Source organism: Falco punctatus, assembly GCF_963210335.1.
Source record: "Falco punctatus genome assembly, chromosome: 9".
In the NCBI taxonomy this organism is placed as follows: Eukaryota; Metazoa; Chordata; class Aves; order Falconiformes; family Falconidae; genus Falco; species Falco punctatus.
The window spans coordinates 42,204,908-42,226,713 of record NC_137589.1 but is presented as its reverse complement, the minus strand read 5'-3'; the positions used below and the strand labels follow the sequence as shown (position 1 = coordinate 42,226,713).

General features: G+C 45.5%; 1 protein-coding gene across 10 annotated transcripts in view; it reads left to right on the top strand.

The window, feature by feature from the left end:
- MVB12B (multivesicular body subunit 12B) overlaps positions 1-21,806 on the top strand; it is a 69,086-nt gene that overhangs the window by 11,419 nt on the left and 35,861 nt on the right. For all 10 annotated transcript variants that reach the window (XM_080401907.1, XM_080401906.1, XM_080401905.1 and 7 more), the window contains 4 exons: positions 2,011-2,118; positions 6,195-6,291; positions 9,321-9,450; positions 9,763-9,885. In XM_080401907.1, the coding sequence (XP_080258033.1) occupies positions 2,011-2,118; positions 6,195-6,291; positions 9,321-9,450; positions 9,763-9,885 (458 nt within the window). The remainder of the gene's footprint in view (positions 1-2,010; positions 2,119-6,194; positions 6,292-9,320; positions 9,451-9,762; positions 9,886-21,806) is intronic.

Sequence of the window (21,806 nt, the reverse complement as noted above, 5' to 3'; positions counted from 1 at the left end):
GTTGCTGCTGGAAGGGGCTGTGGTGTGGGTCAGAGGTTTGGGCGTTTTTTATCACCAAGTTGCAGTGTAACAGTGCCAGGCTTCTCCAGAGGGGCAGCAGTGCCAGCCCGCCAGTGCAGGGGCCCGTCAGGGCTCTCAGCCAGCTGTGCCCTGGGCAGTGAGTTGTAGAGACTGGTATCATCTGAAGTGATGTACTTCCACCTCAAAAATGATTTGGTATCGTTGTAGGCAATGTGAAGTCCCTAAAGCTTACAGAGGTCTGATAAAAAACACGTTTGACAGCAACTTGTATAGCACCGGTTTTACAGTTCCAGGCTGGGTCTTTTGCTGCCTGTTTTGAGCATCTTTAATGTGGGAAACAAACTGGCTGACACAAGAAAAACTGAAACCAGACTCGAACCATATTAATTAACAAAATGTATAAATCTGGTTGTAGTCCCTCAAACCATTTCTAACAAGGGCTGGGGTTAAAGCTACATTTCTCTATATGCCAACAGGTTTTCTAAGCTGTCTGTTTTCTTTTTTTTTTATTTCTTTTCACCAGGACTGACTTACCCACAGGGGAGGGAGGTGCATGTGGATTTTATATATTCCCAAACTAGCACTTTAGGAAAGAGCTGAAATCAAGGAATAATAAAGAAAAAAAAAAAAAAATCCCACCAAAATCCTGTTCTGAAATTTTACTATTTACAAATGATGCATGTTTCTTTGCAGAAGCTGTGTGTGTTGTACAAGGGCTCGAGCTGAGCAGGCACTTGTGAACAGCAGTTGCCAAAATGTGAAGAGCAGCCAATGCACTTTGCTCCCTTTGATCAGACAATAAACACGCTTTTTTTCTCCCGCACTTTGGGTAATTGGAGGGTCTTGTCAGCACACATCTCTTGCTTCCTGCACCCTGCGCAGAATCTCTGCTTGACAAAACATGGGTGCAAACAGTAACAACAAATGTCAGCTCTTTGTTATCAGGCTGCTCTGGGGCCAAGGTCTTAACTCAGTAAGATTAGACTTGGAAGAGCCACAGCAGAGCAGTTTGCCCCCATCTGAGAGGCATTAGGCAGAAGTTCAGCTGTGCCTCTGTGTATCTTCAGACCATGCGAAGAGTCTACTGTTGGGAGCCGTCAGTCAGGCATTAGTCTGGTGGGGTGCTCTTACTTCTGCTACCCTTCTCTTTGCATTTGCCTTCTTGTCTCCTCTCTTAATTGACAACAAACCTTTTGGGGCAGGGGCTCTCAACAGCTTATGCCATGCAGGGTGAGTGCCTGGCTGCTGAAGGAGCAGAGCCCTTTCCCTGGGCATGGTGCTGCCTCATGCCCATTCCTTGAGTCAGCTCAAAGGCAAGATCTTTCCCTGCTTTTCTCTTCCTGCACGTGCCTCTCGCTTTAGTGGAGGGCCTGGGGTCCATTTCCTTTGCCCTCCGTGCAGCGCATGCCACTGATTCGACTGGACACATGGTTACATTGGAGAGGGAAGTTTACAGAGTGCATCCCTGCATGTGGCACTGCTGCTAAAGTCCTTGAGTGACCAGGGCTTTCCCCAGCCTTCCTTCCAAAAAGGAAGCAGCTTTTTGGCCTGGCAGCCAGAATTCCTAGATGGCATTTCTGTGAAAATAATACTGAGATTGGGCAGTTCATTTGCTTTTTCTACATGGACCCCTCCTCAGAGCTTGCCCTAGTGTGCCCTTGTGTGTAGGGCAGTAATGAGAGCCTAGATATGCTGACTTTTCTAAACTATTGTTTGGAGACTGTAACCAAAGTTGCTGTTTCCTCATTAGAATAGCTTTTGTCAGAGCATCTTTAATCAACAGACTCCCGAGAGACACTGGTTTTTAGAACTTCTTTTTATACCTCCTCTTGAAAGTTCTTTGCACTATACCTCGTGCAGAAACTAATGAGATGCTGTGAGAGTTCGGGCTACTGTTAATTAGAAGAGGTCTGAGGAAGAAGTACTGCACATATATTAACTTTATCTTGGCTCACATGTCTCCTCTCTCCCTCTGTCTCTTCTTTCTAGGTTGCACAAACAGCAGATGGCTTGGATGCTGACCTCTGGAAAGATGGCTTATTTAAATCCAAGGTCACACGATACCTGTGCTTCACAAGATCATTTTCAAAAGAAAATGTAAGTCCGTTTGCTGAGTGTCTGTATGATTTGCATCTGTGCCTGGTATGCTTTTACCCATAAGATGATTCATTTTATGGAGCCAATTATAATTCAAGCAGGCATTTCACGGAGTTTGGGTGAGCCAGGAGGCAAACTGCAATGGCAGGATATTTGCATTTTGTCTGTGTTCTTTGTTGGAAGAAATTGCTGGCAAAATCTGCAATAAAAGCAGCAAAAAAGGGAACGCTTGCATTTCAGCAATCCCGTCATGCTAGTGTTTCCTGCTGTAGCAGTGGGTGCTGCATGTTCATGATCCTGATGAATTTCTAATTACCTAGAGAAGCAAATGCTGCAGGTAGTGTTGATGAAGGAAATGTTAGTTTCTGAATCCAGGAGCATTATAGATATTTTCTTGTAGGATTAGCTTTTCTTTCTTTCTTGTTTTTTTGTGCTGATTCTTGAAATTTTGCCCACATTGTGCATATGTTACCGTATTCTTGTAATCTTCTAGTATGGCTATTAAGCACAAGTTAATATCTGATTAGTGGTAGTTGTCTGCCCGCATCTTCTGTGGAGGAGACAAGACCATGTGCAGTGAGAACGCGATGCCTTCTACTTTGTTTTTTGTTGAGGCTACTGTGAAAACTTCCTATTTTCTGGAGGAACTATTTAATTCTACAATGAATGCACTCCATCTAGTGGGTAATCCTGCTTTTTGTCATGTTTTAGATATTCACAGTGACTCAGTTGTCAGGGTATGGAGATAGCATTTTGTACTTGTGCTTTCACCAACGATGGGAACAGAAAAGCGACTGTGACTTCAGAGGCTCATTATGGGTCCTGACAGGAAAGCCGGGGACTGCCGGTTTCCAGCATTTGACCTTTATTCCATCCACTTCCCTGCCTGCCTGCCTGTAGATTAAAATAAAGCTCCAGAGCTATGGGAAATACTGCTTCCTGGGGTGGATGGACAAAAATTGTGCTTTTCATCCTGGAGTAACTGCAGTAACAGGAATTAATAGCCCCAGAATAGGCAGGGAGGGTATTAAACAGAAAGATTTGTGTTGATTTGAGTATTAAGTTTGTCTGTGGCTACCTGAAATGCAAGGTTGTCAGAAATAATTACAGTAGTAGCAATTGCTGGCTACCAGAGACAGTGTGAATACCCTCAGTCAGTGTCTGTTGGGCTTTCGGCATTAGTCCTCTGCTCGGCATAGTTTGGGAATGCCTTCCTCATATTGATGAGTCAATTAAAGGGAGTGCTGGGGGAGGACTGCCTGTCCCAGCTGCACAGCAGCCTGGTGTGTGAGGTGTGGCATGCGTCGCTGTGTCCCGTGTGTGGGTTGTCTCAAGCCCTGTGTCAGTGGCACATTAGACCCCCAGGTGCTTCTGGCAGAGCTCCTGGGCAGCAGCCTGCAGGCAGTGCTGCCCATGTTAGGGCGCTGGCATTGAGCCCGTGCTTCTGTGGCTCACCGTGGCTGTACGTGATGGGCAGCCAGAGCACCCTGTCTTCTCAGAGGGTGGATTTCCCAAAGCTGGCTGGTCCCCATCCTGAGCACATGCTCTGCCCGTGCCAGGCAGAACGTGTGCTTGTGCTGCCTGAGGCAGTGGGCTTCACGTGTGCGAGGGGCCTTTTTGTGAGACAGAGACCTGACCGATAGATGCTGGTGCCAGTCTGCCAGCCCCTGGGGAGCACACAGACCTGATCAGTGTTCCTGGTCCTCTGGGAAGACTGGAAGAGGGCTGATGGGCTGGGAGGAGGAGGAGAGCGGTGGGGGAACAGCCTTTTCCTCTCCTACAGGGAGCAACATGCTTGTCCCCAGTTAGCCCAGCAAGAGGTTTCTCTCCTCTCTCTTTCTCTCCTGCCACACAGGGATGTGAATGCTGCCTGAGTGGGGACCTCAGAGGGTTAAAAAGCCTCAGTCCTCCCTGGTAGCCATGACCTAGAGCTCTCATCTGAGAGGCAGAGGTCCTGTTGCCTGGACATTGATGTGTTGCTATACTTTGGGTTGGAAGTTTTGCTGCTTTTGTGTTTAACAAAACACTGGGAACAGTTTGTCCCAAGGAACATGTAGTTGGCAGAGTTAATGCACCTCAGATAGGTGATTTATAACAGAGATGGTCTGTAGCGTCTCTCTATCAGAATAATCATTCCCAACAGCTTACAATATTTGACAGATTATAAGAACGTTGCTGGTATTTGAGTGTCATGGTGAGGAGGCCCTGAATGGTGCTTCTCGCCAAAAAGGAGGCTTTGTGCCCTTTTCTCTTGTGTACGTGGCAGAGCATCAGTGCTGACTCCCCGTGTTTCAGCAGCTAACCAACTTATCAGAGGCATCTCTCCTACCTGTCTGCTGTTGATGTAGGAATGGTTGTTGGTTCAGCTGAAAGTTGCACGCTGATGTAACACAGCCAGACAGTTTGGATAAATAAAACATGAAGGATGAATCGGCAGCGAGCACTTCCATCTACTATTTGCTGTGCCAGGACTACATTAACTGATACATTCAGGCTTTGCAGCATCCGGCATTGCTCACTCTGAGAAGCCCTGGCCAAAGTGGGGGCAGAGGCACATGGGGGCTGCCTGGCCTCAACCACTTTGCATGAGCAGAGGACACGTGCCATGTTTCTGTGGTGGGACAGGGCGCAGGCATGGTGGTCCTCCTGGGGAGGAGTTGGCCATGAAAAGCAGAACCTCCAAAAAATAAACTTGGATATGATCTCCCCTTATTTCAGAGGCTGCAAATTTAAATACACTTTAAAATAGTTGAGAGTAATAGAGAGTAGAGGTTTACCTGAAATACTCTGCCAGATAAAAACTACAGGAGGTACTTAGCAACCAGTAACAGTAAAACACACTGATGTGGTTTGATGGCTTAGGATGAAATTTTAATTGTTCTGTATTGCATTTCTGTTGATAAAGGCTGTGTAGTAACTAAAGTGTGGTTTTCTTCCATACGTGAATCCAGATTATTGGCAGCAATGCAGGCTTTAATGAGAACTGCAAAGAAAATCTGGTCTCTAAACAATTGTGGAGGCTGTCATTCTGAATTGTGTTTTGAGCTCTTCAAGCCTTGATTAATAGGATGAGGCATCAGTTCAGAATTCATATGGACTCCAAATGAAGTTCTTTGTTCCAAATGGCCTGTTCTTCTGGAGTGTGCCTGTGTTTGGAGCTAGAACCATGTCTATTCAGTACTAATTAGCTAATGCATGTAATAACTTGGCTGTGTCTGCATGAACCATCTTCCCTTAATGCTTTCTGCTGTTGCTGTCACAGAGATGTCGTGCTACTATTGTAGATGTAGAGTGTGTGAGAACTAAGGTGACCTGCTTAGTGGATGAGTTGGTGGAGGTAATACTTTGAACTGCTGTGTTTCCAAACGGAATAATTTGGTTGTGCTTCCAAGGATCCAGAAATATGGCAGTGGATGAGGCATAAGAATCTGTAAATGCTGAAAGTTGTCCGGTCTCCCAGTCAATCATCATGTAGTTCCTGCAGAGGAGACAGTTGCAAGTGTTGGCTTGGTACCTCCTTACCATTTTCAAAGTTGGTGGTTGTAGGGGAATTGTAGAGGAATTATAGAGGAATGAAGCTGGGTTACTTAACATTGATAATATACAGCTGTGGGCTGGCTTCAGGGGCTATGGGTTGGCTGATGTGGATAAGGTGCAGTTGTGGCTGGTTCCTGCTAAGTGGCTAAATAGCTCTGAGGGGTATGGAAGAGGAGGACTGGATGAAGAGAGACCTGGAGGAAGCAGAGGGAGGAGAGAGAGCGCGCCCTGGATGTAGGAGAGATGAGCAGGCAAGAAGCAGGGTGGATTGGCCAGAAGAGGATGAAGAAACAACACAGACAGTAGATGAACTTTTGAAACCTTGTGGGGGATTGGTGGCTGTGCCGGGGCAAGGTGCAGGAACTACTTATTGAAGTTAACCTGGGATGGGTTGGTAAAAGCCTTGCTGCAGCCGGCTAGTTTTGATAGTGCTGCGACTGGTGGTCAGATAAGGTGTCAGGGGGTTCAGCAGGTCATAAAAGCTGGGTTTACATTTAGTGACATTGTCATAGCTAACTGTTTCTTTTCTCTCTCCAAAGAGTCATTTAGGCAACGTCTTGGTTGATATGAAGCTCATTGATATCAAGGACACTTTACCCGTGGGCTTCATCCCCATCCAGGAGACCATTGATACACGTAAGTTGGTGTCTGTTCTTCAGTCCCATGCCTTGGGAGCAGCTGCTCCACCGGTGCCGGTGTGGTTAGGCAGTGGAGGGCTGCGTCCCAGGTAGCAGGATGCTCTCAGCACTGCTGCTTTCTGGGGTTACATGTGCATGTTTGGGGGCAGCTCTGGACTGCCATAAAACAGCCTTTGGTTTTCCTGTACTCTTAGGGCTTTTTAATACTGCTGCCTGGCTGTTACCAACTTGCTGCCAGAGCAGCACAGATCTGGGGCAGGAGGGAATAGTTTCTTTTTTTTCATTTTGCAAGGGGGGAGCAGAGCTGCGGGGCTGAGGGATGTTCACAAATGGGTACCGAAGGGTAGGGCATGTGCTCGTGGTGCTGGGTTCATGCACGCTGGCTTTACATCTCCCATTGTGAACAAATGAAGGCCGGTGTCCTGGCAGGTAGTGCTGAGGATGGCACGGTATGTTTGTACTTGCTGAGAGAAGGCACAAGCGGAACGTCCAGGGGAAACACCATCCTTATTTCTGCATGGCAGAAATAGCTTTGCTGCAACATTTAAGTTCCCGGTGTACTTGGATCCCCTGAGACCCGTGGCAGTGGCAGCTGGAGCCATGTCTGGTCGCAGCGCTCTGCAGCAGGCGTAAAGTGCTTTGGGCTCACAGTGCGGAGGAGGCTGGGGATGAGCCCCATGGGACCTGTGTGTGGAAGGGCTGCAGGACACCATGCACTGGTGCTGAGTGTATGCAAGAGCCTCAAGAGCAGGGCTGGTACCCATGCTCATCAGTAATTAAATCCAGCCTAGTTATGAGTAGAAAGGAGTTACATGAGCCTGCTTTGCAGGGAGTAATTCATCCAGGTCTGCAACAGATGAGGATGGGTTTTCAGTCACTGCTGACCTGTTCTGATTTGAACCCGTGACCTAGAAGTGAAAGGCTCTGCAGCCTGTTTCTCATTCCTCTGGGTCACCTCCTTTCCCTGGTGAATTCCTGGGCACATTCCTGGGTGCAGCGGAGAGTCATTGGCTTATCCTACTCGCCCTTGGTAGTGCTGGACACTTACTGTGTGCTACTGTAATTTTTGTGAAAGTCCTGGTGGAAAGGTGGAAGAGGACTTCGTAATTAATTTAAAATGCATTGGATTGCAACCCATACAATCTTTAAAGCAGAGGCACTGTCTGTATTAATGAAGTGGTGCACATCCCTGCCTCCATTAGCATAAATGAACACATTTCGATTGACTGTTTATAATATGTTTACTTAAAATTAACTCTGGTTAAGCATGTGTAATTAATGAATCCAGCTCCTAAACCAGGTTTGCTACAGTCTGCAGACTCTAGCCAAGTGTGAAAGAGACCGAAGACAAAAGCAAATAGTCAGCTTTGTACTTACTGTGAAAGTCAAATAAGAGGCACTGATTTTGTTCACAGTTAAATCTGTGGTGATACATGTTTCGGTGTTCCTTTCTAAGTGACAACTGACTTGTGGTAAATATATTAAATGTTGTAGTACTCCTTACTAGGTTCTGAGAAAATTTTCATATGTGGAAGCCTTAAACTCTGGACTCCTAAAATCAGTTTTAGGCACCTCAAATAAAAACCCTAGTTTTCCATAGCAGGAGAAGACTAGACTTCAGGGATACAGGTATTTAACATCTCTAAAAAGCAGTGCTGTAACTGCAAAGCTGAGTGCACAGATGCTGTATTGTGACACACCTCGCACGGTCTGTACATTTATTGGTGCTGGTGTGACAGCAAATTTCAGAGGCTGAGATAGATTGCTTTCTCCAAGGTGCAGATTACAAAACAGGAGGAGCCTATAGAGACAGGGCTGTTTGCCATCTGTTGAAGTGAGAGCATATTTTTAAGCTGGAGGATATTTATTCATATTAAACTGAAGGGTTTTTATTTTGCAGACACTTGTTTGTAGCTGTTGGTTGTTTCCAGATTTTCGTTCAGTGTCTGCACTTTAGCTTTTCAGTTTATCAATAGACTTCTGTCATGTCTTTCAAGTGCCTGCATTCACAAATAGAAACCTCGCCTTGCTGACACTGAGACTTTGTGGACTCCTTAGGGTGAGATAGAGCAATGGTTTCCAAGCACCACAAATCCGTGTCTGTGTGCTAGTAGTACCCGTTGTCACAGGACTGATGTGTAACTGGGTGTGGATTATATCTTCGTGCAGACAGTGTGTATATACATGAATTCTTTATACAGATAAGTCTTAACTCTGACGGGCTTGAGTTTTTCTTGATAGATAACATGGAAACAGGTGAACTTGTTCTGCGATACATAGCAGGAAGGGGCTATGCAGCAGATTCATCTACCCTCTGTACGCAGGTCAGTGCAGCACAGTTGCCCCATAGGAGCTCCTAGCAATTACTACAATGATACCAGGGCAAACACTGTGGGGGTACCATTTCAGTGCTTGCTGGCTGAGTCAGGAGAGGTCACTATCACTTATGGTGTGTGAGATTTGAGCAGGCAGCTTTTACTGTTAGCTGTGCTGCATGGCAGTCTGATTTTCTGCCTGCTCCTCCTCTCTGTTTGGTTGGCTGTTTGGAAGCACTTGGCAGGACAAACTGACCAGTTGTGTCTGTGACTTCCAGGTATGTTCCTAGAGGAACATGCTTGTGGGAGGCTTATTTAGATACAACTACCAGGCCAGTAAGGCAAACGCTACTCGGAAAGAGAAAGAGAATGTGAGAAGTGTGTGGAAGTAGAAAAATCACCTGCCATTTCTGTTCTGTGGTGCAGTACTCTGTGGCATACTTGATGCCTTATCTTCTCTGCAGAGGGTAGTAGGGAGTATTGGTTTATCGCAGTGCCTAATAACAAATCTCACACGGTATACAGAGAGCTTCTGATAGAAAATTTCTCCAGTCACTGAATGGCACTGCACTGTCTGGTTTGCTGACATATATCTGTTCTTTGGCTCCAGTTCCTGCCATAATTATCTGCCTAATATCTAGAGAGACAATAAATAACATTTATACCCTAATCTTGCATAAAAAGCACCCTGTGTCCTGGGTTGTTTTTGCAGAAGAAATAGCTTTCAGAAAAAAGAGGCTGTGCATTAAATTCATCCCTCGAGATTCTACAGAGGCAGCGATCTGTGATATCCGAATCCTGGGCAGATCTAAACAAGCCCCTCCTCAGTACACGTTCATAGGGTAAGTACCCCTCACTCCAGAGGCTGTTGTCGTAACTTTAATTGTACCAAGGCTAAGCACCCTGTTTTCATATAATTACTAAGTAGTAGTTTGTAAGAGCTGAAGCTTGTCATTAGAAAAGTCTACATAAATACAAGTGTTGCTGAATTTGATGTAGGAATTAACTAACCCCTCTTTTTTTTTTCTTTTTTTTTTTTTTCTTAGACTGGTTCTCACTAACCAAGGTGCTTGTGAAACATGTCAGTGCTTGATGCTTGTGCGCGTGTGCAGCATTTTCTTGCAACATTAATGTCTTCTGTGTTGATTGCACAGGGAGTTGAACAACATGGGCATTTGGTACCGGATGGGCAGAGTTCCACGCAACCATGAATCTTCACAGCCTGCAACTCCTCCTTCCCAAGTGCAGTCTTCGACACCAGCTCCTAACCTGCCAAGGTAAGTTTTCTGCTTTCCAGTCCCTATTGCTTGATGCTGCATGGTGTATTGTTACTAACCTTGCCTGGTGGAATCAAGACCAGGGTGCCATGTCAATATGAATGATTACGTGGTGTGATCTGATCATGAGGGAGGGTGTCGTTCTTCAAAGTATTTGCCTACTTGGAAGTTCCTTTGACTGTCTTTATACAAAGGCATACAGACAAAGAAGTCGGAAGAAAGAAAAAAGCCTGGAGAGGAAGGGGAATGGCAAACTACACCTTTTCTTTGCTTTAAACTATGCGGGATGTTGTAGTTTCCAGCAAGTACACGTGGGTCACCCCTGGAGGGTGGGCCAGAACTGTAGTCAAGCTGATTACCAAAGGGAGGGAGAAGTGTTCATACAGATTTTAATGCATAGGGAGACAAATTTTGCTCATTCTCTAGAATCAGTCCACTCATGGTTTGAAGTACTGGCCCTGTTTTTTCTTTTCTTGGACCCACGTCCTGTGCTCCAGTCTAGCAGATGACGTTGAACGTGCAGGGTAGACTGCTCATCCTGCAGTGACTGACAGGAGCAGCACTTCTGGGCAGGTGCTGGCATGGTGTCCATCCAGGTTGTTTTCCCTGTGTTACAGGCAATATTTGCGTGTGTATAAATGTATACACTTGTGTATATACTTGCATCTAACAGTATTGACAGCTTACTTGCTGGATTTCTCTGGACAAAACAGAGTGTTGTTAAGCAACAAACCAACCCAGACAGAGGTTAAACTGAGCTCTTTATACTCTTGGCATTTGCTATGAAAGCACAGCATCCAGGTGAGATGGGCTTCTACTGATGAGGCTCATCGACTGAACTCTGGGCTGGGCTATTGCCAGGGGACAGCATGTTCTCTGCTGGTTCCTTTGGGCTTTTGCTTAATTATGTGAACATGTATTTTCGGACTAGCCATTTGGTGTACTGCAGATACATTTACAGTATTACAATAACTGTTGAGAGCTAGTATTTTGAAGCAGATAGTGGAGGGGAATTCCAGAGGGATCGCTTTGTATACAAAGGTCACTGTGTCATAAGGGTGGAAAATGCTCATGTCTTTCAGAATCTTGATTTACAGGTCATTTCAGAGAGTGATGCTTTTGAACTGCTGTAAACTGTTCCCAAAAAAGCTATCTGATATCTTTTTAAGGCAGGTGTGTACACTTGAGCCTTCACCCATGACCCAGACTTAAATCTACTGTCTTGCAGCAGCTCTTTGAGCTCTCCAAAGCGTTTGGGTGTTTCTTTCACTGAGAGTTTTGCTCAGTTGCCTGCCGTGCTGTGGCACACTGCTTGCTGTCCTGTACTGTCAGATGTGCTGCAGGCAGAGATGCTGTCTTGCTTCTCAAACAGAGATGGAGGCAAAAGAGATGAAAAGCCAACAGTCTTCTGGAGATTTACCTGTCCCACTGGGAGCTGATACGTTGTTTTGAAGCTCCACTGGACATAAGCTACATGCTAGCACAGGCTATGAGAGATCAAACAAAAAGATGTCTTGATTTTAGAGTACAGATCTTCATTTTCTCTCTGCAAGAAATTCCTGCCTGGGCAGATTTCCACAATAAAGAGAAAAAATTACCATAGCAAGAGAATGTCAATGGCAGCCCTTAATCACTAAGTGTGGAAGGGTCACTTTATGGCCAAGCAGGGAAGGCTGCAGAACAGTGTCAGCTATTGGGAACAGGGCCAAAATTAGAGCTCAGAGCATCAGCGACAGTCTGAAAAGAAGTGTTTACAAGGCTTATATATTTTATAACCTCTTGTTGTACAGTTTATGGTTTACAATGGCTGCAAGGAAATTGGATCAGTTTTGTTTTACTTGCCAAATAAAGCAAATGTCAAAATAGTCAATATAAAATGTATTCTAATTTGGCTGAGTTAAAACAGCCAGTATGCAGTGGAATAATTGAATGTTACATTAATGCCTCCTAGTAAAAACCACCTGTCTGTAGCCAGCTCTGCTCTCATGCCCTGTGCATGATTTACAGGTAACTTTTACACCAACAGCCTGATCATTCAAAGCATCTTTCATGTCTGTTTTTTTACTCTGTTTATTTATTATCCAATATATTTTTTAAGAAATAGAAATGTATATAAAAGTGCGTCCTGCAAATATTTCATTATTACGGGGAACACGTACTACTTGGAAGCCTTTTCTAATACTTTATCAGCAATGTGGTAAGTTACTCAACACTTAATGTTTGTGAAAGATCATAGTCACAAGTAACCTCTTATTTTTACGTCACCACAGAGAGATGAGATTACACTGGTAGCCAGTTTGCTGTTCTGTTCCATGTGGATATATCCTGACGGGAACAGCAGTGAGTTATCCTGCCATGAGTGCTAGGAGAAAATCAGCAAGCAGTGCTGAATAGAGAGCACTACGGAGGTTCTGCTGTTAGGCTGGTCAGATATTTAAGCCATTCTCTTTAGTTGCTGTCTAGCATTATAAAATAATTTTTAATCAAGGGGTGTGCTTGGGTGCCTCAAAAGTATTGCCAATGCTATTTATAAACTAAACTAGTAAGAGACACCAATGAGCTGCTGCACCACAAAACCTTCCTAAATGGAAGGACTTTTTGCTGTGGGAGATGTTTGTTTCTGTGCCAGCCATGTTTCCTCCTCTGATCCATGATATAAGTTACTGATGGCAGTGGATGGCGGCACATCAGAGTGTTGTCATGTGTCAGAGGTTTGACCTCCACAGCTTGCTGCTCGTCAGCAATGCTGCTTCCGCTGCTTGTGTCACGGGGTTACGGCTCGCAGTCAGAACTGCACAAGGGGAGGCTTTTGTTTGATATTTGTGCTGGACTGCATATGTTATTTTTCAGCCATTTCTTCTCCTTGGTGTTTCCTACTACAGGCATCTGGCTTAATGGTCTCTTAACGGCAGCCCTCGCGCATCCCAGTGAGGATGGCATGCTGTGCTGTGGAGCACAATCATGCCATTGTGCAAGGCATCAAGCTGCTTTACTGTCTTTTCTCTCCAAATTCTGCGACAGCTTCTTGGCACTAATGGCAGCCCGGAGAAATGCACTTGCAGTTTCCCATCCTAGAAGGCTGCTACTAAAGAACTGCTTTTGTTGACTTGAGTCACCAGTGGGAGTTTAACGTAACTTTCCTCAGTACATCTACTTTGTGTTGAAGGCTTGCACTCCCTGGTGCTGTGACATCACTTGGGGGAACAAGAAGGTAATCCTCCCCCCGAAGAAGTGCTGGTAACCGGTAACTCACTTGGCCCTTTGCACACTCTTGCTTCACCCAGCCGGCAGATTGGTGATTGCCAGTGCATGGGCTGGAGACTTCGAGAAAGGTACACATCATGAGCATTTGACCAGTGTCTTGGGGCTCAGCCCCTCCATACTGCAAGCTCTGTTGGAGTAGGCTGGAGTAGGACTTGTGTGTAATGTTCTTCTCTTTGCGAGTCCAGTTCCAGCTTTTGGGGAGCAAGTCCCTGACTTCTGTGCCAGCCTCCAACCATTTTGCCTTGTAACTGCCTACACGGCAGCTCCCATTACACCCATGGTGCTTTGTGAGCCTTTGTGGCTTCTGTGGCTTGGGAGTGCGTTTTGCATCCCTTCCCAAGGTGCTGCTGAAGTCTCTGCCACCATCATTCAAACAGCCCTTTCACAATTTGTCAGCTGCAAGCAAGATGTCAGTCAGTGCTGCTGAAGTGTGTTTTACAGTGACAGACATAATTGCACTTAACTTTTTGCGTGGATGTTATCAATCTGTGATGGATACTTTGGGAAATGGAGCACTCTGATTGCAGATGATGTGTCACAGGCGTTTAATCTTCCTTTCGGAGAGACTGGGATTCAGTCACAACTTTTACTTGTTGATGTCAGGTTTTGAAAATGTAGATTTGTGCTGACCCTGGGAATCGTTCAGTCATTTAGTTTGCAAGGCTGTCATCTGAAAGGTTAATCGTTTACCAGGGAGAAAGAAGATCTTGCAGCAATCCACTTGTATTCGTATCATGCATTAGTGTGCCTGGGTGCTCAGTGTTCAGGTTCAGAAGGGCAGAACTCCTCTGCTTGCTTTCGTGGGATGCCTGTGGCATGTCTTCATAGCTGTTCTAATTGAGAACCACAGAAGTAGGGCAGGGGAGAGGGCAAGCGAGTCCTGGGGCAGGGGGTAAGCCCAAGCTGCAAGTCTCGGTGGGGCTCACAGTGCCCGCTGCCATCCAGGAGACAGAGCCATGAGTCAGTCAGTCATGCTTTGGATTGACCAGAAAGGCATGTGAGTGAGCAAAACGGTGTTGGCCCTGAGTGCTGCAGCTCTGAGAGCATGTCTGGAGGTGACAGAGCTGTTGGGTTGCCTGGCCTGGCCAGCAGAGGCCAGTGGCATGGGAACACGGTGGCTCAGGAGAGAGTTGCCGTCCCGATGGGATGGCAGTTGGGAGTACTGAGCGGGCTCCTACTGCATGGGACTCCTGGTGCAGTCAGGCCTGAGCCATCACGGGCACCGGCAGGAGGAGGCACCAGTTTGCAGAGCCAGGTGGAGGGAGGATTGGGAGAGGGGTGGCCACTTCCCCAATGGCAGCATGCTGCTGGTGCGGGGCAGCTGCCCGCTCCTGTGTGTACAGCAGCAGGGAGAGCCAAAGCTGGCACAGACCGGCTGGATGGAAAGGACAGTTTTCTCCTGTTAGCAAGGCGAAGTGGCCAGGCTGGCCTTGGGCAGCGAGCGTGGGTGAGCTGGAGCGCGGCAGCCTGCCATGGCTGGGGGGAGCCAGGCAAAAGGCTCCCTGGGTGCAGGTGGTCTATGTCCAGCCAAGGAGTCTGAAATGCCCACTGTGGGCAAGCAAGGGACCAGGCTGCTGGTGCTGGGGGTGGGGCCCAGCTGGAAAGGGCAGTGGGTGCTCAAACATGCCCAGCTGGTGGGGGCCGCAGGTGGAGTGCTGGTCCCTGCAGCAGCTCTAGCATGGCCACAGGGTCTGGTGCTGGTCTAGAGGCAGTGGTCCCTCTGGATTTTGCCTGCAGGGGCTCTGCCCCAGCCCAGGAGTGATGCCTGGGGATGGAGCAGTATGTGGGCCTCTCCCTGCTGCCTGCTTCCTCCCCAGGGGTCTGGGCTTTGGAGAGAGGGGCTGCGCACCATGCAAGACCCTGGGGCCCCAGCAAAAGTCTGCTGTACTTGAACTCCTGCCTGATCCGCATGGCTAATAAGCCACAGAAACAGCTCATTTGTGCTGCAGCTCACACCCCTCACAGCTGTGGGTCTTCAGTGTGGTTGGCAGCCATCCCTCCCTGCACACCCTCTCTGTGCTCTGAGCACAGTCGGTCTGTGCCACCAAGTGCCCAGGTCTTGAAATACTGATCTAGCAGGAGTATTGCATCAGGGACATGCTGCTCTAGTTTTGATAAGCAGATAACAATTGTCCTACTTAAACCCTGAAATAAGAGCAGGATGTGTAAATTTTCCTCCTGTGCTCCCAATTACCTTTTAAATAGTTAAGCTATCCCTCCTTAGAAAAGGGAAATTATTTGTTCCTGTTTCTCTGCTCCCAGTGGAGCTTAATGTTAAGGAATGTAAGAATTTCCTTTCTAGGCAGAGAAGTCTGATTTTTCAAATTGATTTATTAGTGGTGTTTGAACTTTGTCGTGTAAGCTTGGAAAGTGATCAGTGTATGGCTTTCTGCTAGAGGCTGATGATGTGCAATAGGTGGTAGTTAATAAAGCACCAGCAAGCCTGTGTGATAGAGACCTAAACTCACTCTGGTGATGAGCCGGTCTTACTCTGTGCAGTGGGTTAATTGAAGGGAAGTGGGAAGCCTTTTACCTTCCATATTTTTGAAGTAGCAACAATATTATTTAGAAACAACTATCTTAGTTTTTTAAGACATTTAAAATAGATTTTTATGGACAGTCTGTACAAGAGAAAGTTCCAGGATTTCAGTATTATTCTCCTCTGGTGCAGAACAAAGCAAAGACTTCCAAAATCTGCGGTGGACCAGAGGCAGATGCTGCTGGTAGCCTGTTGGCCACTGTGCTTTCACAGAGGGGTAGCAGTCTACTTTAAAGTCCCTCATCTGAACCAAATGCTACCAAATGAGGAGTACTTTGGGATGGGCGTTTCTAGTTTGACTGAAAACTGCTCTGAGAGGTATTGCCAGTGGGATCTCTGATGGTCTGATCCTTTCTACAAAATGCTTCCTTCTTGATGGAGTTGTGTTTTCTAATCTGTTTCATCAAAACTGCTCTAAGTAAAACTACCTTCTGATTTACAACTAATAAAACATATTGTTTGGCTTGAATGCTCAAATAGCTTGTATTTTGAAATACAGTAAAATATTCCTAGTTTTTAAATTACGTACCCTACAAGAGGGCAAGGATGGTTCAAGGGCTCGGTTCACATCACAGTAGCTGTGGATAAAAAAAACCAAAGAGATTGAAACACTTAAGTTGAAGCTTGGAGGAAGTGTTTCCATAGATCCTTTCTAGTGGGTATGGTAAGAAGCAAAATTTAAGGATGAAATGTCTGTGATGCGTGTACGCTGTGCAAATAGGAACATGATGGTTTGTTTGAGTGGGTAAGGGGTGCTGGCATACATTTATCCAGAGTCTGTTTCCCATAAGGAATTTGCTATGAAACTGCATTGACCGTATGGCTTGCATCCAACTCAGCTGGATGAAGACGTGCAAAAATTGGTCACGGTCCAGTATGTTTTAGTGGTAGAAAATGATGATTAGGAAAAAATGTTTAAACAATATGAGTGGCTTCCAGGCACAAGAATCCCTTGCAGCAGCCGAGAGACAGTAACTGTAGTTAAAGTCTGATTGATTTAGCTGATTTTGAGGGCGCATTGAAAAATTTGGGGTGTGCTGTGAGTGAAGAGGCTTCGATCTCCTTAGAGTCATTTTTCTTTATAGAGCCCTGTTCCTGGTACAATAATATTCCTGGAGGTATGTTTTCTTTAGGGTGTAGGGTAGAGTCATTAAGTACAAACTGAAGGTATTAATTCAAAGAAGCTATAGACTCAGTTGTTAAATAAGCCCTGCAGAGGAATTAAGTGTTTTTTCCTTAAAACTTCTGTGTTGTCTGCTATTTAATATGATCTCTGCCACTGTTGATTTGTAATCTGTGCTTTCACCCTGAAGTGCATGTGGTTGTGTTCAGATATTTCCTTCTTTAAATCAATCACTTTTCACCATTTTCCAAAACGCTTCTTGAGGTTTATTGCTGTTAGTAAAGTGTATGGACTGTCATTATTTATTACTGGCAAAGTGCTGACAACGTGCTCTTCCCAAATGAGTCTTTATGTGGAATATTTGTTTAACAGGTTTTGCAGGGGAGGCATTGCTGCTCCCTACGGGCTGGGCTGTGCCTGCAGCACCCGGTGCTGCGGGGTCTCCCTGGGCGACAGCCCCCCTCCACCCCTGGCAAGGGGATCGCCCCGGAGAGGTGCTTCTCATCGGACTGACGTGTGAGCCTGGGCTTTGTTGTGCTGATTAATTTCACAGAATTTAAAATCCTAACTGAGGAGGCTTACACCGTGTGTAATTTATCTTTTTGGAGTATTTCTGCTGTTTGGCAATTTTCCCCTACTGCTTCATTATCTGAAAACTCCTGACTCTGGAGAGCAGCTAGTGAAGGATGTGGAAGGCTGTGCTCTTCCCGCTGCAGCCTCCAGAGACACCGTGCTGCTCATCTAAGACAACCACTTCATAAGCACTTCATGCTTACAGTATGAGGTCTTAGTTCTTTGATGCAGTCCTCTGCCTATAACAATTTAATGGGCTACAGCTCAGACTTTCAAGCAGTGTAAATTAAACTTGTTGGGTTTTTTCTATTGTTTGGCAGCTGTTCTACCCTGGTTACTTAAGTCCTCTGTTCTAAATTAATCCCTGTATAGAGGAAGTTGCAAGAGCTTCATTCTGCATTAAGCCTTACATTTTGGGTTGCTGGTCTGCAGTATATCATGCTCCCTTGTTAGCATCATCAGGGTTTGTTCTGTTCAGCTGGTGATTGCTTTAGTTTTGACAGAATGGCGCAATATCATTTTCCCCTGCCTTCAAGGCGTGGTCATTTTGGGAGGGGGATGTGTGGAGGCATGCTGTATGTAGTGCATTGAGTATGCATGCTGCAGACAGGCCTTTTTCCATTTCTGCAGCTGGGAAAATTAAACGGGTAAATCTAAAAGTGGAAAGAATCACTCACTCCCTTTTTCATTCTCTCTTGCATTTGGGCTTTTATAAAATCTGAATCTGGCACCACCAGCTCTCATTGATTTTTGGGAAACAGGATATTTTAGTAGCTTGGAATGAGATGAAATGCTTGCAAAGCCCATATGTTGCTTGTTTTAGGGAAAGGGTCAGGAAGGTTTTAGAAAGTATTTAAATATTTGGTTTACACGATTGGAATAGATTGTCTGGAATGAAGTCCATTACCCGAGGTGATTCTTGCCTCAGTTTTGTTTTTCATTGCAGTTCTTTGGAGTATGAGGTAGGTGTTCTGGCATCGCAATGCCTGAGCACAGTAAAAGTTAAGGACAGTGAATAAATACTGTAGATGGGATTCTGGACACTGCTGCAACCGTAGGTAACGTAGCTATGGCATTGTCTGTAAGCTGCAGTTTGGAAGATGCATTCTGGTAGAGTGAGCACTTGCTGAGAGGTCCTCTGACATCTGTCAGTGAGATGCCAGCAGCCCATTTCTTCCCTCCACGGGCAAAGCTTTCAAGTTGGATTACATTTCTTGGGAGCTACAGCCTGATACTAAGTTCTTCTAGGTGTGTCTTCAGCTTTTACAGCTTGGAGTTTAATTGTTCTGTCCTCAGTTTTTCATGAGACATGATCTTTGCGTAATCCATTGATAATGGAAGATATGATTCTTGTTATTTGAAGGTATTCCTACGAGACCGCAGTTTTTGCGGCACTGTTAAGTTTATTTAAGATAAAGTGCAGTCATGACAGTAGTACATCAAAGGACAGGACAATTCCAGCTTGCAGCATGCAGTATGGTTTCTAATATATTTGATAATGTGGGGCGGTTCTTGAAAGTTTTGCCGGATTTCTCTACCATGCACATCCAGTCCAGTTGGAAAGCAAAAACTTAGTGTTGTTCTTCTGCTGTGCCTTGTTGATATTTTTATATGAATTATGAAGCATCCTTTGATATCTGGCATTTCCCCTTATGATACCCTGTTACTTTTTATGAGTACTTGCCCCCTAACTTCAAAAGCAGTTCATCACCTTCCTGCAGACAGTTATTAATAACTGCTTTGGAACTGTCGGGCATTCCTGGGCCTGTTTTATGCGAGTTTCTCTCCAAAAATGTTGAAAAAGTGGCCATAATGCACGCAGACCTCAAACTGCCTTTGTTAGCATGTGAAGGATCTCTCTCATCACGTGCTGCTGCTTTTGCTGTCGTATGTAGGCTTGTTCCATAGATTTAATGACTAAAAGAAAAACTGAAGAGAGTAATTAAATCTACCCTGTTCTGAACTGTGCTGTTGCAGTTGTTTCATTCTAAATTGCCTGGAAATTATTGTATGCTGGGGAAAGATATTTTTTGTATTTAACCCATGCTGGAGCAGCATGGTTTTGACTTTGATGTTGGAGAGAGTGGAGAGAGCGGGCTGGAGCCCTGACAGCTGGCCTCACTGGGGCAGGCGTCTCTCCATCCTTCCCTCCTTCCTAGCAGCACCAAATCCACTTTGTGGCTTTCATTCAGCGGGGAGGAAGAAAGCTACTTTTTGTGACAGTTCAAAAAGAAAATAATTGGCATGGGGATAGTTAATGCAAGTTGCCATTCCTTAACATTAGATATTCCACTAAAGTACTAATAATTACTGTTAATATGTTTCAGTGGAAACTTTCAGAGTAAACGAGCACTGGTTGAAGCAGTATTTAACGGCATGCTGCTGGCATGATAAGAATGCAAATAAGCGTTATTAGCCTAATGATTTTGCTGTCACCATGGCTGTGCAGCAGTAGTGTTGTGAATATGTCATGCAGTACCCGTGAATTTGGAAAGTGTGTCAAAACACAACTTCAATTAGTTTGCTCTAATTATGGCTCTAGAGAGTTCATAACTATATCACTCCTCATTAAAAGAGATTTTCTTATATGGATTAATACAGCACATAAAGGGATTTTTGAGCAATCTGAGGCATAGTGGTGTGGAGGGAGGATACCCACATTGTGGAGGGAGGTGCAGTGGGTCGGGAGCACTGCTGGGGTCCAGCCCCATCATGTGAGCTCCTGGTGCAGGGCAGGGGCTGGGAAACCTGCTGCACAGGGTGTCCAGGACTGGGCAGCTGCATCAGGTCAGCCTTTGGGCAGCAGCTTAGGTATCCCTTGGCACGTGAACCTGGTGGATGATCATGGACAGGATCTTCAGTTGAAAAAAACAAAACAAACAAAAAAAACCCCTAACCACCACTAACAACAAAAACACAAAAGCCCTAGTAGGAACTACATGTGATGCTAAAATAGAGATTTGGACTGAAAGCTTTGCTCTGATAAAGGTCGAGGAGCGTAGGCAGGTCAGAAGCCTGTGACAGTCTGGCATCTTCAAAGCATCCTTCCAGGATGCTAAATGTCCATGTACCTTTCCCAGGGTATTTGTAGTGACTTTTAAATACTGCGTTTTTGTATTGCCTGGGCATGTTCTTGCTTTGTAGAATGGGGAAGAGATTCTTGTGCTCACAGGTGAGCAGTTGGTGAAGGGTTAAAGTAGTAATTGTTTAAATCTTTTAGGCTTTCCTCCCAGTTCTGTGATAATTTGATGAAGAACTTCACCCTAATTAAATATTCAAATTAGGAATAAGTGTCAATATGGCTTCCCATTGCCTGGAATGATGATTAATTGTATTCAAAACTCTAGTGGCCGCTGTAATCTAAACGAAACCGTTGTTCTTGATTATTTGTGCAACACATTTACCATGTTTTTGTTTTAAAATTTAAACTAGTAATTGATTTGCCATATGCTGCAGAGCTGCACATACTTTCACGATATGTGTTTAGGAACTTGGGGACTTTGTAATTGGGATTTTCTTGCTGTTCAATGGCAGCCTCTTTTTTTGTCTTCTACAATGCAAAATGATTTGGCTTTCACAACACATAAGGAAAATACATTATGCAATCAACTTAGTAGGTATAAGTTATATTGATCCTGGCCAAAGTTTGCATTAATTTAAAATAAATTAGATCTTGTTTCCCGTTTTCCCATACAGTGTCATGCTTTTAGAAAAGGGAAGGGGGAAGGGGAGAGCTGATCTCCTTCTAGCAGTTACTGCCCTCCGTCTTGCGGTCTTCCAGATAAATGTTCTCCTTGGAGAGCCCTGGCTCTCCTCAACACAGCTTGGTGGGAGTGATGAAATGCCCATTCATCCTATCTCAAAGATGGAAAGTGGCCACGGAGGGTAGGGCACGGGCCGTTGTTTCCAAACACCCTTCTAACAGCCCACATCCAGGCTCCCCAGTATTGGCAGGCCAGGGTCAGCAGCGGCTGAACTGGCCCTTTCACTCACAAGCCCCACGAGTGGCTGCAGCAGTGCCAGCCGCTGAGAGCAGGTCTGAAGGTGAGGGCATGCACCCTGATGCCTAGCCTTCATAATGCCTACCGCCACGAGGGAATTCCTCCGTGTGTCTTTTAATGTTGATACACCTGAAGTGGAGAAGCAAATGGGATACGCTGTGGAGTTAGGCAGCGAGACCTGGATACATCACCTTCTGCCGCCATACTCGCGCTTATGTGGTCAGAGTCCCTCGGACTCAGAGCGATTCATTTTAATTACACGCGTGGAGCATGCGTGCCGCTTTAGCACCAGGTTTCATGAGCACCATATGCTGGCATGAGCTGCCAGGCATGCTGGTAGCGACTGGGGACTTGGTTCAGAAAATCTTTTGCATACTGAGAATTCGGAGCTTTACTGGAAAGCTGTTGTGTGCATTTGTGG